At 33.8% G+C, this 18,419-nt stretch overlaps 1 protein-coding gene across 7 annotated transcripts in view; it reads right to left on the bottom strand.

Moving 5' to 3' along the window:
• Positions 1 to 18,419, bottom strand: part of FNDC3A (fibronectin type III domain containing 3A) — a 176,373-nt gene that overhangs the window by 122,781 nt on the left and 35,173 nt on the right. For all 7 annotated transcript variants that reach the window (XM_031961942.1, XM_031961940.1, XM_031961941.1 and 4 more), the window contains one exon: positions 14,325 to 14,461. In XM_031961942.1, coding sequence (XP_031817802.1) covers positions 14,325 to 14,423 — 99 coding nt within the window. In that variant the 5' untranslated portion in view covers positions 14,424 to 14,461. Of the gene's footprint in view, positions 1 to 14,324; positions 14,462 to 18,419 lie in introns of those variants that run through there.

Here is an 18,419-nt window from a genome sequence, read left to right as displayed (position 1 = left end):
CAAGATAAGATCAAAATGGGTCCATGATTTAAGCAAAAAGAACGAGATCATAAATAAATTAGAGGAACATAGGATAGTTTATCCCTCAGACTTGTGGAGGAGGAAGAAATTTGTGACCAAAGATGAACTAGAGATCATTATTGATCACAAAATAGAAAATTTTGATTACATCAAATTAAAAAGCTTTTGTACAAACAAAACTAATGCAAACAAGATTAGAAGGGAAGCAACAAACTGGGAAAACATTTTTACAGTTAAAAATTCTGATAAAGGCCTCATTTCCAAAATATATAGAGAACTGACTCTAATTTATAAGAAATCAAGCCATTCTCCAATTGATAAATGGTCAAAGGATATGAACAGACAATTCTTAGACGAAGAAATTGAAACTATTTCTAGCCATATGAAAAGATGCTCCAAGTCATTATTAATCAGAGAAATGCAAATTAAGACAACTCTGAGATACCACTATGCACCTGTCAGATTGGCTAAGATAACAGGAAAAAATAATGACAAATGTTGGAGGAGATGTGGGAAAACTGGGACACTGATGCATTGTTGGTGGAGTTGTGAATGAATTCAACCATTCTGGAGAGCAATTTGGAATTATGCCCAAAAAGTTATCAAACTGTGCATACCCTTTGATCCAGCAGTGCTACTAATGGGCTTATACCCCAAAGTGATACTAAAGAAGGGAAAGGGACCTGTATGTGCCAAAATGTTTGTGGCGGTCCTGTTTGTAGTGGCTAGAAACTGGAAAATGAATGGATGCCCATCAATTGGAGAATGGTTGGGTAAATTGTGGTATATGAATGTTATGGAATATTATTGTTCTGTAAGAAATGACCAACAAGATGAATATAGAGAGGCTTGGAGAGACTTACATGAACTGATGCTAAGTGAAATGAGCAGAACCAGGAGATCATTATATACTTCAACAACGATACTGTATGAGGATGAATTCTGATGGAAGTGCATTTCTTTGACAAAGAGAAGATCTAACTCAATTTCAATTGATCAACGATGGACAGAAGCATCTACACCCAAAGAAAGAACACTGGGAAATGAATGTAAAGTGTTTGCATTTTGGTTTTTCTTCCCGGGTTATTTTTACCTTCTGAATCCAATTCTTCCTGTGCAACAAGAGAACTCTTCAGTTCTGCACACATATATTGTATCTAAGATATACTGTGATATATTTAACATGTATAGAACTACTTGCCATCTGGTGAGGGGGTGGAGGGAGGGAAAAAAGTCGGAACAGAAGTGAGTGCAAGGGATAATGTTGTAAAAAATTACCCAGGCATGGGCTGTCAATAAAAAGTTATAATTATTAAAAAAAAAAAAAAAAAAAAAAAAAAGAAGAAGAAGAAGAAGAAAGAAAGAAAGAAAAGAAAAAGAAACGTACTCTCCAAAAATTAGAGTGAAGCATAGGAAACCTAACCTTGGCCCTATGCCAGTCAAAGTTTTTTAATCAATGACCTAGTCAAAAAAACAGATGGTATGCCCATCAAATGTACAGGCTGCACAATTTACAAAGAACTACTAATATCTTAAATCACAGAGACAGTATATGTAATGGGCTGAGGCTTGATTGAGTTGATGCACTGAGGTCCCAAGCAAGTGAGGCTAAATAGTAATTGGACTATACTCTATTAATATACATGCTTGGAGAAAGAATGGCCCCCCGCCCACTCTCTGTGCAAGTCCTGATGTGTTGTATAGGAAGTGATGATTTTGGTGGGTGGAGGCAGAGGGGCTGGAAGAGAGGCGGGGAGAGACTGCTGGCTGGCTTCTGCTCTGGGGGCTTCTGGTCTGGCAGGCTTCTCTTTTTACCTCTGATCCTTCTTCACCTCTACTGAGAATAAAGATTGAAGATTTTCCCTTAACCTGAATTTCTGACTCTGGCTGATTTTAAAATACGTGGTCATCACAAGTACACATAAAAAATCTAATGGGCAAAAACCGAGCACAATATAATAAAAATGAAAATTAGAAGTTATGCATGGATCACATATAGATTAAATAAAAACAATTTCCTGAATATAGTATGGGAGAGATGGTAAGATAATAATCCTTGTGGAAAAGATGTTCAAATTCACACACTGAGCCAAGAAGGCAACATGGTAGGGCAAAAAAAGGGGAAAAAAAAAAAGGTATTGTTATCCTAGGCTGCACATATCATGTCTAAAATGAAAGGTTAATAATTCACAAAGTGAATATTGTGTTCAGATCCCATTACCCGCAGTACTGCATTTGGTTCTAGTCATCATATTTTAGAAAGAATATAGAAAAGTTGTCATCAGCTTCTAGTAGATAGGAATGAGTAAAGTGACATGTTAGAGAACTTTTTGAAGTTATAGAGCCTAGAAAAGAGAGATCTTGGGTGGAAGGAAAGTAGATATTATAAATATTGGAAGAACTATTTTTTGGAAGAGGTATTAAAATTTGTTCTGTTAGGTGCTACATGGCAGAAATAGCAAAATGAATAGGTATTTCAGAAGCATATTTAAATTTAAGGTAACCAATTAAGAGTTGTTCAAGAGTGTAGTGAGCCACCTTTCTCAGTAGTCTTGAAAGACAGAGAACAATCAATTGATGAAGACATTGAACAAAGAATTCTAGTCCTGGATGAAGTTGGTTAAGAAAGGATCTGATATCTGAGATCAATTCCAACTCTGAAATTCTTTAATATTATTATAAGCTGAATTATTACTTCTAAAGGACAGTAAATAAAAATATCTGCATCAATATGAAGTTCCTTCATGGCACAGATGACAGTTTAAAATTTTAATGTTGTGTCATAAAAACTTTCATTTCTTTTGGACGGAAGCCGTGATTTCACTCATATAGAAAGTTAGTAAGAAGATTCCCTCTACTAATAAAAGGTCAATAACTGAATAACTTCCAAACCTCAATAATTCTAAAAATTTTTAGTCACAGGATCTCCTTTATACTTTAAATATTATTGAGGACTCCAAAGAGCTTTTGTTTATGTGAGCTATATCTATTGATATTATCTTTTTAATGTCTGATTTAATAGAAGACAGCTGGATTTTCATGCCTGTTTCTGTATACCTTCTGTTGCAATGTTGTTTTGATAGAAATATTTGAAGAAAATCAAGTTTCATACTAATACATAATTGGAAAAGGGAAGAGTATTTTAGTAGTTAAATATCATCTTAGTATTATTATGAAAATAGTTTTAACATTTTCAGATTTCCTCAAAAAAGTCTTAGGAACTCCCAGAGGTATGAAGACCACAGTAAGAACTTCTGCCAAAAAGAAAATGAATGATGAAGATCTGGAAAAATTTGAACATTTATGCATTCTTGGTGGAGTTGTGAACTGATACAACTATTCTGGAGGGGAATTTTAAATTATACTCAAAGGGTGATAAAACTGTGCATATCCTTTGATGGAGCAATATACTACTACTAGGTCTCTATCCCAAAGAGATCATGAAAAGAGGGAAAAGACTCACATGTACAAAAATATTTATAGCAGCTCTTTTTGTGGTGGGAAAGAACTGGAAATAGAAATGATCACAAATTGGGGAATGGTTGAACAAGTTGTGGTATATGAACGTAATGGAATACTATTGTGCTCTAAGAAATGATTACTTCAGAAAAACCTGGAAAACTTACATGATGAACTGAGCAGAATCAGAACATTTTACATGGTAATGACAGTATAGTAGATGACCAACTATGATAGATCTAGCTCTTCTCAGCAATACAATGATCTAAAACAATTTCTAAAGATTCATGATGGAAAATGCTATCTATATCAAGAACTATGGGGTCAAACGCAGAACAAAGTATATTATTTTCACTTTTAAAAAATTCTTTCATGTGGTTTTCTCCTTTTGTCCTGATCTTCTTTCATAACATGACATGTGAAAATAATGTTTAGCATGACTGTACATATATAATCTATACACCAGATTGCTTCTGTCTTAGAGAGGGGAAAGGAAGGAGAAAAATTTGGAAATCAAAATCATACAAAAATGAATGCTGAAAACTATCTTTACATATAATTGGAAAAAAAATAAAATATAAAATAAAAAAAATAAAATAAAATAAGTGCAACCCCTCCCCCCAAACCAAGCCCAAATAAAGTCCAACAAAAAAAAAAAAAAAATTAAAAACCAAAAAACTTATGTCTTAGAGAATTGCTTAGGATCAAAGAGACATGAGGAAGAAATGGAGTTTGAACCTAGTATTATTAACATGGAAGCAGCTCTCTGTTACACTAAGGTCGGCTGCCTATCATATATAAATGCTTATTAATAAATACTTCAGTTATTTTAAATAGTTAATTATTTAAGAGAAGTGTATACATTTGTTTGTTTTTTTCAAGATTCCACATACTAGAAGTGCATCATCAACTATACAATGAGGTTTAAAACAAAAACCTCACTATGGTAGGTAATACAATGGCTAGCTTTAATTTCCTATCCTGAACACAACAGTGAGTCATGCTGGAGGAGAAAAGGGCACAAATGCCATCTAGTGGCCAAAGTGAATAAACACTTACATCATATCCCTCTTTCCAATCACCCTTAACTCTCTTAAGTGTAAAGGGCTGAAACTCTGAGTTGGTGCACTAGAATCAGACAATGGAGCACTTAAGGCTAATTACTGACTGGACATTACTCTATTCGCATATGCTTGGAAAATGGCCCTTCCCACTATTCTGTGCTGGTTCGATCTTTTGGTGTATACAGAGAATTGTAGGAGGAATTAGGGGGTGGAGTAAGACAAGCCAGAGTCACTTTGACTGTAGATGAGGAGAAGGGAGGTCATGGAGAGCTTGCGTCCATTCCCTTCACTTCTCCCCCTGAAGACCAAGATAAAGACCAAGGACTTTTGCTTATCCTGACTCTGGCTGTTTCTAAGGCATACAGGGTGCTAACCTGGACTTCACACTTAAGTTCCATGAAAGCAGATGCCATAGGACCAAATATTTTCAATTATAAAAGGGACCTCAAAGATCATTTATCTGAACTCCTTTTATTTTATAGATGCAGATAACAGTTCAGCAAGGGTCAGGTGATTTGTCTAAGGTCACAAACACCACAAATGGTAGAGTCACAATTCAAACTCAGGTTTTCTCATTCCAAATCCAGTGCTCTTTCCACTGTATTATGATGAAGTAAAAATGGAAATGAAGTAACGTGATGAATGACTTGTAAGGATACAAAAGGACTTCAGAAAGTTTTTCATTCAAGGAGCTAAATAACTAAGTCAATTAGGCAATTACATTATAAAGGATCAAATGAGAAAATGTTTGCATATTGCTTAGCACAGTACCTGGTACAAAGCAGAAATTTTATAGATGTTTGTTTCCTCCCCCTCAAGTCAACTGACTCACACAAAAGACAAGTATGTTTGCTTTTAAATCACTGCTCAAAGCCCATCTATACCCAACAAACTACAGGAAAAACATTTAACTGATATAGTAGTAACTGACAGGTAGTAAATATTTATTATATGCCTACTCTATGCCAGGCATTGTGCTAAGCACTGGAGATTCAAAAAACTGCAAGAGGCAGTTTCTGACCTCAAAGAGTTAACAGTGTAATGGAGGAAACACCAAGCAAATAAATTAGTACAAATAAGCTCTAAAGAGGATCCTGAACAGGAAATAAATAAAAGGAGGAAGGCACTAGAATTAGGAAGGATTGGTAAGTAGGAGACAGGATTTTATTTGGGACCTAAAAAAAGCCAGATAGTCAGTAGGCAGATCAGAAAGAGAAAACATTCCAGTTACGGGAGACAACTAAAGAAAATGTCTGCCGCTATTAATACAGAATTTTTCCAAGAGGCCAGTATCACTGGATTGAAGACTATAAGATGGAAGTAAGATTTAAGAAGACTCTTAAATGCTAAACATTGGATTTCGTATTTGATCATGAAGGCCAGTCATTGGAATTTACTGAGTAGGGGATGTCAAAGTCAGACTTGCATTTCAGAAAAATCACTTTGGAGGCTTAATGAAGAATGGATTGGAATGGGAAGACCAATTATCAGGCTTCTGCAATAATCTAGGTGTAAAGTAATGAGGATCTGCACCAGTGTGCTATCACAATCAGAGGAGAGGATTATTCAAGGGAAATTGCAAAGATGAAATCAACAGGCCTTGGCAATTGACTGGGTGTGAGGGAAGGGGGATGAGTAGACGTAAAAAAGGTAGTGAGTAGAATGATTCCTAGGTTATAAACCTGAGTGACTGGGAGAATGCTGTTGCCCTTAACAGAATAGAGAAGATAGGAGTGTTAGAAGGAAAGATAACAAGCTCTATTTTGGATATAATGAGTTTAAGATGTCTAGCTGGACATTTAGTTCTAAATGTCTGAAAGATAGTTGGAGATATAAGACTGGAGGAAAGCAGAGGTAGAGGCAGGATAAGTAATTCTGAAAATAGACAACATAGAGAGAACGATGAAATAAATCCATGGGAGCTTTACCAAGTGAAATTGTATAGAGGGAGAATACAAGACAACGCAGGACAGAACCCTGAATCATACCAAGGGCTAAAGGGTTCAATATGAAGATATAGCAAAAGAAAAGACTGAGCAATCAGAGAGGAAAGAGGACAATCAGGAAAGAGCAGTGTCCCAAAAACTTAGAGAGAAGAAAAGTACAAATGAAAAGCATAATCAACAGTGTCAAAGGCTGCAGAAGATCAAGGAGGAGGATTGAGAAAAGGCCATTGGAATTGGCAATTAAGAGATCAATGATATCTTTGAAGAATGCAGATGGAATGAAAAGTAGAAGCACTTATTGTTGTAAATGGCCTTCTCAATGAATTTAGCTATAAAGGGCAGAAAAGATATGGGGCAATAGTCAGAATGGAAGAATGTAATGAGAGTAGTTTCAGGATGGCAGACATGGGAATGTTTCTAGGCAGTAGAAAATGAACCAGAAGACAGGGAGAAATTGAAACTAAGTGACAGAATGCATGACATAGTGGCAATGAGTTGGAGAAGACTTTTTAAACACCAAACACCATCAATGAATCCTGAAATTGATTCTACTCTCAAATTCTACCCACAAAATTCATAAGATTTGAACTAATAAGAAAACTGAAATATTACACATGATCTTTGTAAGCTTCAAGGGTAACTTTGGGGAAAGGGAACACTAAATTTCCAGGAAAGTTGCCCCCAGTAAAATCTTTGTTATTTGATGTCTGAGAGTGAAGGTTATTTACCATTTCCTAAGAACTATTAAAGATTTCTTTCTGCTTTCTCGTTCTAAGCTTTCACTTTATGCAAATTAACCTGTGGGAAAATAACGATTCTGCTTCTAGCCTAAATCTATTCTTCCAGTTAAAAGATCTAAAAACAATGAAGTACTTAACAAATACTTAAAGGTTTCTTCAGTCACTGGCAGTTTTTCAGAAATTCAGATTCTGTTTTTAAAATATCTATCGTTTCTCAGATCTTTGGAACTTTTTGCAATCTACCCATATTAAGTATCTTTAGGAAAGTTTTTTTTTTTTTTTCTTGATTTAGGTTATCTAGATAAAATCATCAAAGACAACTTTATATTTTTACAAGACCCCTTTCAAAGGAAATTGATGATCTGGTTATTAGAATAATGAATTGTGATTAAGCACTAGATATTTAAAAATATAAATTCAGAGATTTAACAAATCATACTTTTCCATATGACACATTGCAGGAAAAAAACAAACAAAAACATGCATCTGACCTGCATCTTTACTCCAGATAGATTCACTGTATTATTTGATTGCAACCAATTTGAAAGCAGGGATTATGTCTTATCAACATCCTGAATACATAGCAATCATAGAATCTTATATGTAGAAAAGACAGTGAATATAATACTCAAAAGAAATTAAGAGTAACCCTCAATTATTAGAAAAATTTGATTAATACTCTAACAATCCATTTTTCAATCATGCTTCCTTCTCCAGGTATAAGTCTGAAACAGATGATTATTAAGATTTTTCCCATCTCTATGTATAAAAGGTACAATCAACTATCAATATAGTCATCAATACCTACATCAATGACTGCTTCCTATCAAATTAACGAAGGTACAGTGAGCTTCTTGCATACACGTATCATGTAATCACAGCAACTAAATCAACAAAGAGCTACCGCAGCATCTGCTTCAAAATTATCTAACATTAGTCAACAGAAGGTTAGGATTTCACAGAAAGGTTCTTCCAAATTTATTCTTTTTTTAACATTATGTTTTTAATTTTTTTTCTGATTGAGATATTTCAATATAGTCCTGGTTTTTGTGCCATGTACAAAGAATAATTATGATACAATAGATGCATTTTATAAACAACTGTGTAGACATACTTATCAAGTGATTAATAATACTTTTATTTCTTAATTCTTTGCAAAGAACTTATTTTTTGATTGAAAAATTAACATTCATCAGTAAATCATTTGTCATTTGACCATCTTCAAGGTTTTATACACCTGTCACATTCTACAGGAAACCTTTCCTAATTCCTGAAGTTATTAGAACTTTTTCTTCCTCAAATATGACAAGGTATAATGTATATATTCATTTGTTTACATGTTTGTATTACCCTAAATTCTTGAATTTACATCAATGTTTTTTCCCCTCTATACAAAAGCATATCTAAGGCTATGAAAATAGATTTTTTTAAAAAAGTCAGATAAAAATGTACAAAGAACAAAGATCGGTGTGAAAAATATGAATTCTATTATTATTTTGTAAGAAATGATCAGCAGGATGAATACAGAGAAGCTTGGAAAGACTTACATAAACTGATGCTGAGTGAAGTGGGAAGAACCAAGAGAGAATGTTGTACATGAAACAGCAAGATTATGTGATGATCAAATGTGAAAAACTTGACTCTTCTCAGCAATTTGGTGATACAAGACATTTACAACAGACTTAGGATGGAAAAAATGCCATCTGCATGCAGAGAGAAAACTATGGAAAATGAATGTGGATCAAAGCGTATTTTCACTTTTTTGTTTGTTTTTTCTTTATTGTGGTTTTTTTTCCCCATTTGGTTTGACTTTTCTTGTAAATCATGACAAATATAGAAATATATTTAAAAGGATTGCACATGTTTTAACATATCAGATTGCTTGCTCTATTGGGAAGGGATAAGGAAAGGAAGGAGAAAAAATTGGAACACAAAATCTTACAAAAATGAATGTTAGAAGCTATGTATATTTGGAATAATAAAATACTACTGAGGAAAAAAAAAATCTCAATAAGTTTTTTTAGTAGTGGTTGGTACATATGACACTATGTAGGTAACTTGTGAAATTTGAGCACACCAGAAATTGTTTTTTAACCTCAAAGAAAAATGGAAATTAGGCCTAAATAATTTAATATTCTACTTAAACGAAGAAGCAAAGCCCAGGAGTTTCAAAGATGAACAGAGGAGTGGGAGAAAAACATTCCAAAAAAGAATAAACAAAAAATACTGAGGTAAGAATGAATCAAGTCCCAGCCAAGTACAAATGGTAAACAAAGAGTCTTAGTTGGAACAGAGGATCCAAAGTGGGGAATAAAGATATGAAACTGGGTACAAAACAGGCAACTGATGCAGGGTTTTGAATACTTTGGGTTTGAAAGAGAAGATGTAACATTAATGAAAACATCTTAAATAGGAAAGGGGTATGATGAAAATGTAATTAAGTTGTTCCAGCAATTTTGTTTAAAATGGATTGGACTAATGAAAGAAGCAGGATAATACTCTTAAGCTTCAAATAAAACCTTTATTAAAATAATGTTTGTAGAAATAGAAAGCAGAAATATTGAGGTATTTCACAGGATAAACCGCATGAAGAATTATATCAGCCTCATGAGTACAACCTCACATGGCCAACTATATGTAGTTAGCTCTAGCTCTCTTTCATTGTCCATCTAGCTATCTTACATATCCCCCAATTGGGATGGCACAAATTCTCCTACTGACCCTCACTCTGGGAACAGTAATCAAATATATTACTATTGATCATAGCTACTGGAAAGTGGAACCACTGAGAAGTAAGTAGCTCCACTCAGCTTCAGTTTAACATCAGCAGTCCCTCCCTTGTCTCCACCCACCCATCCATCTCCACCTTACCATTTTTCCTGTTTGTTCTTTTCCCCTATTAAACTAAGTTCCTTGAAGGCAGTGTGTCTTATTTCTGTACCTGATAAAGTGTAAGGATAATAAAGTGCGATTCCAATGACCTGGGGAATTCTTTCAGTCAGTGCAGGTTGGTTCACTATCTGCATTACAGTGTTGTCAAACATACAAATCTATGATGGAGAAATGTTTTAATGACATAAACAAAAATATAAGCCAATGCAAAGTTAATTTGTGTTTTTTTTCCTATTTGCATTTGAGCCTCTGTGGCTCAAGCACTGAGGAGTGAAGTGAGTGACTTGCACAGGATCACACTGTTTCTGTGGGTCAGAGGAGAGGCCTGACTGTAACCCTTACTGGTTTGGAGGCCAGCTCTCTAATCACTGTACTTTTAGGTCCAAGGAACCGGATGAAGGTACTAGGGATAGAAAGATAAATTGAAAGCCAGGTTCTGTGCTCAGAGATCTTATACACAAACAACTAAGTACATGATTCAGAGAGAAAGAATCTTACTTTCAAAATACATAAAATATACAGAACTACAAAGCAAACGTACAGTTTATGTATAGTTATCCAATTCTAAAAACCTAACAAGTTTAGGGGCCCAGTTTAAAAACCTTAATATATATCTACTGTTATAACTTTAAGCATACTCGTCCCCTTCATGATTCCTTAATTTCCCCCCTCAACTAATAAATTGAGGATTGTAATACCTATTTCTACTTATGACATAAGTATTCTGTGAGGATAAGTGGATCATCTTTGTAATTTTAAAAAATTCTCTGAAGATAGGCTACACAAAAGTTATGTGTTAGATGAAGTTACTATTGAATGCATTTTCAATACCTTTCACAAGTGAAAATAAGTAGGGCTACTTAAACAGTTTTAAAAGAGTTTCAAAAAATCATCAGGTGATTTTACCAGAAAACTAAGAAAATTTAATTTACATATTAGAATGACTAAAAAATAAATTAATATATAAATGAATTTTCACATTTCATAAAGCAGTATAGAAAATAGAGTCCATGCATCAAAATTTAATGCCAAAGTTTGGCTTTAGAGAAATAACTAATACATGTTACGATAAAGCAAAAATACATAAATAAATAGAAGTTCCTATTGATCAGGAGCCACCAAAACAAAACAAAAAAAAATTAAAAATTTTTGAATAAATAATGAAGATCTTTGAAACTGCAAAAGCCAAATTGTGATAGAATTCCTAGCCTTTATTTCCTCTAAAGACATGTAGCCAACCATTTATTATTAACAAAGTCCTGCAATCTAACTCTCCACTTATTTCAAAGGACAGAAATGTCTTACTTTCATCATCTAATTTGTTCTACAAATCTTAATAAAAAGATTTCCATCACACAAGTTTTTTTCATTTCACAAGATGTGGACTCTGGGAATTATTTTAATATAGTCTTCCAAAAAAAAAAAAATCACCAGTTTTGATTTTCCATTCTGATGATATGTAATTATTTTTTCCTTCAAAAATATTAATTCAAAATTAGTAACAGTAATGAGAAATTAACGTTTAATTTATGCTACAGATATAGTCATATTCTTTTAAGAGTTTAATATATGCAAGGTATATATTTTTAACTTAATGTGTTGGATCATTCTGGGAGCATTTTGAGAATAATCATTCTCCAAGTTATGAATGGTAAAAGTTAATTTGTAAACCTATTATGCTGAATACTGAACACATTTTCCCACAAATCTTTTTTTTTCTCCCTAAATAGTGGTTAGCTGCTTAGGTTTAACTCATAATGTAGTGATATTTAAAACTAATAGTATGAACATGAATTGTGGGTCTTAAGAGCAAGGATTTTATAGAATATGTAGGCAAAGGTTTGGGGGAATAGCAACAATAGGAAGGCAGTAGCAATGAGGCAAAAGACTACTTAGGATTGGAAGAAAAGGGAAGGAGACAGAGTCTTCCTTACCTTCTGAGCACTGTTGTAGCTTATGACAAACTCACAAAACAGGTAAAATTTTGCCTCTGATTTTCTCCCAACTTTCTTGTCTACAGCCTTCTATCTCGAGCTGGTTTTTTTCCCCCTCTCTTACACTGTTTCCATTAGCTAAGAAATTCAGCTAGGAAAGGGGATACAAACAGAGAATAGACCTGTCTTTCTCATGGTGGGGGAAAGGGATTACTCTCTCCCAAAAATCTTTTGGACCCAGAAATGGCAGGAGAGAAGAGTTAGAAAGTACTAGAGCAGCCGAGGATGTGTAAAGAGATCAACCCATTAGAGCCTTCTAGAAAAGAGAAAGAACAGACTCCTGAACACAAGTACGTGCATCAGAGAGAAAACAAGATCTGAATTATATTAACAAGAGACAGAGCCCCATGATGGAGAGAAGCAAATAAGACTCTTCTAAGTGTTTTTTTTTTTTTAAATAAATACACACATACATACATTAAACATAAAATACAAGACATGTGCACAGCACTCCCTGACCCATCCTAGCTAATAGAACCTGGATTTAATTTGCTAAGGAGAATGTCAGAATAGGTTTTTCAGCAAGCAATGAGAAAAACGGCATTGGAAGAGGTTTTACAAAGAACAGGAACTTAGAATAGAGCTTGAGAACATCTCTAAGGCCATCTAATCCAAACTTCTCAATTTACAGATAAGGACACAGAGGCCCAGAGAAATGAAGTGATTTACTCAAGGTCCCCCAGGAAGCTGCAGGATTGGGCTGGAAGAAGGGAGAGGCAGACCAACTTCAGGAAAGTCTGTGGGGGATGGATGAAAATTGATGCAGAGTGAAGAGAGCCGGGGAGAAGGCAGCACCCAGGAGTAGCAACATCTGTAACTGACTTTTCTCAGGAATGATGGGTCCAAATTGGTCTCAAAGGACACATGAAAAGTGCCACCCACCTCCGGAGAGAGAGTATTGATGGTGCTTCAATACAGGATAAAAAGCACTGTTTTTCACATTCTTGTTAGTTCAAGTTTTCTTTCACAAAATGACGAATATGGAAATGTGTTTTATATGACCGCACATGTATAACCTATAGTAGATGGCTTATCATCTGTAGAAGGATGAAGGGAAGAAAAACAGGGTAGGAGGGATAGAATTTGGATATCAAAACTTTAAAAAATGTTTTAAAAAATTGTTGTTTTTACAAAGGGGCAACTAGATTAAGCTGTAGATGGAACACCTGCCCTGGCATCAGGAAGACCTGAGTTCAAATCTAATGTCAGATACTTGATACTTACTAGCTATGGGCCTGGGAAACTCACTTAACCTTGATTGCCTTGCAAAAAAAAAAAGGGGGAAAAAAAGTTAAATTGCAGAGGTGGGATTTGAACTCAAGTGTTTAGAGTTCAAGGCCCCCACTCTTTTCATTACACCATGCTATCTCTTACACAGACTGAAAGAGGAAGATACTCAAGATCCCTACTATGAGGGTACTGAGAATAATCCAGTAATATAGCCTATGATAATAAGGGTCTGATCATATAAATTATGCTGTTTATATTTTGTACTTATTAAGGAATTCATATTCTTTCTCCTGAAAAAATTTACAGTTCTTTGAGGGCTATGATAGTTTCATTTTTGTCTTTGCATCTTTAATACTTGCCTCCTGAATAAACTGCCAAGGAGTGATAATCATAACAGAAATAATGACAGCAATAATTTTAAAGGTGAAGGGATTTTTGCTATCTACAACACCTGGCAATTGTAAAAAAAAAAAAAAAAAAAGAAAAGAAAGAAAAAAAGAAAGAGAAGAAAGGGAGGAAGGAAGGAAGGAAGGAAGGAAGGAAAGAAAATTACATACTTTCTACTCTCATAAATTAGCATTAGAACAAATTCTGTTAAATATTTGTTTAAAAATGGAGTGTTCATATTATTATATAATGTAGCTATATAATGTGTGCAGTCTTAGTCTTCTAAATTATCTTGTTACTAATGTAGTTGTGGCCCAAAGTGTATCCAGAACAGCTTTTATACCAACAAAGCTACAGTTCAAGAAAAATTTAAAATAAAGGTAGAAGATAGGGCTATAAATGACAGTCATGTTCTTCTACTACACACAAAGTACTTTATAATCTTATCCTATATACTGTTTTTACTAGCTTCAAGATGCATTTTAATCTGGAATTTAAGGGTGAATTAACACAACAAATACAATTTTTAAGATGAATCATAGCTCTTTTAAGTTTAATAAATAAAATTCCAAAGTAAAAAGGACAAGGTACCTGTTGTGCTCCATCTCCACTTACAATAGGTGCAGGTAGAAGAGGAATATCACTACTTAAAATCTGAGTTGTGTCCAAGAGTGGTGGATGCTCTGCCATTATTGGTAAAACATTAAACACCGGATTGCCCTCCAATTCTGAAAAACAAAAAGTGATTTGTATATACATCCCTAAAATAGATACATTAAAATAACAGAATCATCTAAACCATTATTCTGAAAAGTTGTATTTTTCAACCGAAATGTAGTGTATATTATATAAAAAGCACTAAACAGAACATTTAAAAATACTAAACCTAGTAAAAAGAGGGATGGGGTAATTGGGGGAAACATGAAAAACAGAAAAAAGAAAAAAATGATAGAATACATTGACATAGATTATATTTGTACAGTCATTTAAAATATATATCCATATAAGTCAAACAAAATTAAAATAATAAAAATAAACTTTTAAAAAAGTGTGCTTCAGTCTGCATTCAAAGTTTATCAGTTCAATCTCTGAAGATGAATAGCATTTGTCATTCTGGGTTCTTTGGAACTGCCCTTGGATCATTATCTTGATCAGAGTAGCTAAATCTTTCATAGCTAATCATCCCATAATATTGCTGTTACTCAGTACAATGTATTCCTGGTTTAGCTCATTTTAGATTAGTTAATATAAGTCGTCTTCCCAGGTTTTTCTGAAACCATCTTGCTTATCATTTCTTACAGGACAACAGTTTTCATCACAATCATATACCACAACTTATTCATCCACTTTCTACTGATGGGCATCCCTTAGATTTTTATAAATTGAATTCAGTTCCCTATATATTTGAGATATGAGGCTTTTATCAGAGAAACTTACTGTATAATTTCCCTGTAGTTTCCTGTTTTTCTTCCAATTTTGGCAAAAGCCTTTTAATTTCATACAATCAGAATTACCCATTTCACATCCTATAATGCTCTCTTCTTTTGTCATAAACTCTTCCTTCCTCCATAGATCTGACAAGTATTGTTTCCTATGCTTAATTTATTTATGGCATCACCCCTTGTATTTATATCATTTATCTATTTTGACTTTATTCTGGTACACTGTGACACATTGGCCTATGACTAGTATCTGCCAAACTGCTTTCCAGTTTTCCCAGACCTTTTTATCAAATAATGAGTTTTTACCCCCCAAACCTGGATATCTGGATTTATCAAACACTAGGTTACATGAGGTCATTTGCAATTCTATATTGTGTGCCTATTCTATTCCACTAATCCACCACTCTTATTTCTGAGCTAAAATGAAATTGGTGTTAATGATTATCACTTTGTAATATAGTCAAAATCTAGAACTGTTAGGTAACCCTTCATTAAACATTTTTTCCCATTGATTTCCTTGATAGTCTTGACTTTTTTTCTTCCAGATGTATTATTTTTTTAGTTCTATCAAATAAATCTTTGGTAGTTCACAATGAATCACAATGAACAAGAAAATTAACATGAGTAGATTTGTCATTTTAATTACATTGGCTCAAGCAATTGATATTTCTCTAATTGTTTAGATTTGAATTTATTTGTATGGAAAATGTTTTGTAACTATTTTCATAGAATCTCTAGCTTTTTATATTGTCTCCACTTAAAAAAAAATGAATTTCTCTATTTTTCTGCCTTTTTTTAAAAAGCAGAAAAAAGTTGTATATAGTTAGATTTAAAAATACTGATGATTTTTGTGGTTTTTAAAAAAATATCCTACAACTGCTGAATGTTTAAATGTTGACACTAGTTTTTTAGTTGATTCTCTAAATATACCACTATATCATGAGCAAAGAGTAATTTATTTTCTCATTTTCTATTTTAATATTTAATCTATGCTTCCAATGTTCTTTATTAAATGTAATTTTTACTGCATTGTAACTTTTGAGACAGTGTATTTAATACTGCTTTTCTGCATTTATTCGAGAGGTTTATGCCCTAATATTTGACTAATTTTTGTGAACGTACTAGGTGTGGCTGAGAAAAAGATATCCTCCTATCTGTTTCCATTTAGTTTTCTCCAGTGTTAAGGACATGCCTAAGTGTGAAGGGGCAGGTCAATTATCTGGAAAACCACCACAGCTGTGAATCCTAAAACACTTGAAGGAATTGCAAATCAGTCTTTAGGATGCAGATGTTCCTCCTGGGTTGGAAATGAAATAAACTGGAGGCAAAAGGGAAGAGCAAAGAGGTCAAGGAATATAACTGCCTCTCAGTCTCCTTGTATCATTATCATCCTCTCACATGAAGGGATCTATTAAGCTAGTCAGAAGTAAATTCCCCAGCAGCCACTAGCAGGCTGTTCCCATAACACTCCAGATCCATCACATCTAACTATTAAAATTCTATCCATTTCTTTGACCTCTCTGTTATTATTTTAGAGTTGGATTTATCTAGCTCTGAGAGGGGAAATTTGAGATCCCCCCCTTTCACGTGTCTTTCTGGTAAACAATTGTTGGATTCTGCTTTCTAGTCCAATCTCTAATTTATTCTGGTTTTTGGGTGGGGTCATCTCACTTACATCCACAGTTATTACTAATTATACATTTTCCCCCATCCTATTTTATCCTCCTCTCTTTTATCCTGTCTTTCTTCTAAAATCTGCTTTGCTTCAGACCTCTGCTTTCTTTTATGTTAACCCTTTATGATCTCTCCCTTTTATCCCTTTCTGACCTCTGTCTTCTTTTATCTGTCATCCCATCATTACTACCACTACTTTTCTCTTCTTCTCTGTTGGCTAAGATAGATTTCTAATACCAATTGAATATGTGTTTATGTACTCCGGGCAGTCAGGAGATGTAGAGAATCAACAACCAAGCTAGGAATAAGGAATACTGATCCTGCTGAGTTAAAATCTGGCCTGACACTTCAGATACCCTAGTCAAATCATTTAATCCTGTTTACCCATTTGTAAAACGAGCTAGAGAAGGAAATGGCAAATCATTCTAGTATCTTTGGTAAGACAACCCCAAATTGGGATGGAAAATACCACCTGTATCTCCACTGAGAATAATGGAGACTAAATATTGGTCAAAAATACTATTTTCACCATTGTTGGCTTTTTCTTTCTCGTGGGTTTTTCCTTCTTGTTCTGATTTTTCTTTCACAACATGACAAATATGAAATATGTTTAAAATGACTGCATATGTATAATCTATAACAAATTGCTCTCTTGAGGAGGTGGGAGATGAAGGAGAGTGAAAAAATTCAAAACTCAAAATCTTACAAAAACGAATGGTGAAAACTATCATTACATAAAAAAAAAAAAAAGAAAAGAAAAGCCTAAACCCAATATTGTTGGGAAAAAAAATGAGTTTAGAAAGAATTGATCATGATTGAAATTAATAACATGTATCTATGTATTTGTATGTATGTATGTATATATAGACATTATATAGACATATATATGTATACATCCATATAATATATATGCATGTACATACATATATAACTTTCATTCTTAGAACCAATTCAGACATAAAGTTCAAGCACTGCTACTCGTGTGCTCCATTTCCCTCTCCATTATAAAAGCTCTTCATTGTTCACCTTTTTTGTGAGATAATCTTCATCCTTCTTCTTTCTACTTCTCCCATGACATCATTTTCTCACCTATTCATTTTTTAAAACACTATCCTAACATAATCAACTCACTCCCACATCCTCTAAGTAGAATCCTTCCAACTGTCCTAAAAATGATAAAAGTTCTTAAAAGATATTTTTATCATTTTCATATATAAGGAGATTTATAGTTTAACCTTATTGAGTTCCTTATGATTTCTCTATCACATTTACCTTAATGATTGCTCTATCACATTTACCTTAAGTTTCTCTTGAGTCTTGTATTTGAAAGTCAAAATTTTCTCTTCATCTCTGGTCTTTTCATCAGGAATGTTTGAAAGTCCTCTATTTCATTAATTAACTATTTCCCCACTGAAGATTACACTCAATTATAGTTGTTAATCTCATTGCTTTTGCCTTCAGGAATATCAAATTCCAAGTCCTCCACTCCAACACAATAGATGCTAAATCTTGTGTGATCCCAGCTGTGACTTTAGGGTATTTGAATGGTTTCTTTTTGGCTACTTCAATC

The sequence above is a fragment of the Sarcophilus harrisii genome, chromosome 3, assembly GCF_902635505.1.
Source record: "Sarcophilus harrisii chromosome 3, mSarHar1.11, whole genome shotgun sequence".
NCBI lineage: Eukaryota > Metazoa > Chordata > Mammalia > Dasyuromorphia > Dasyuridae > Sarcophilus > Sarcophilus harrisii.
Note: the sequence above shows the minus strand (reverse complement) of the source record. Positions and strands in the feature narration are given on the sequence as shown.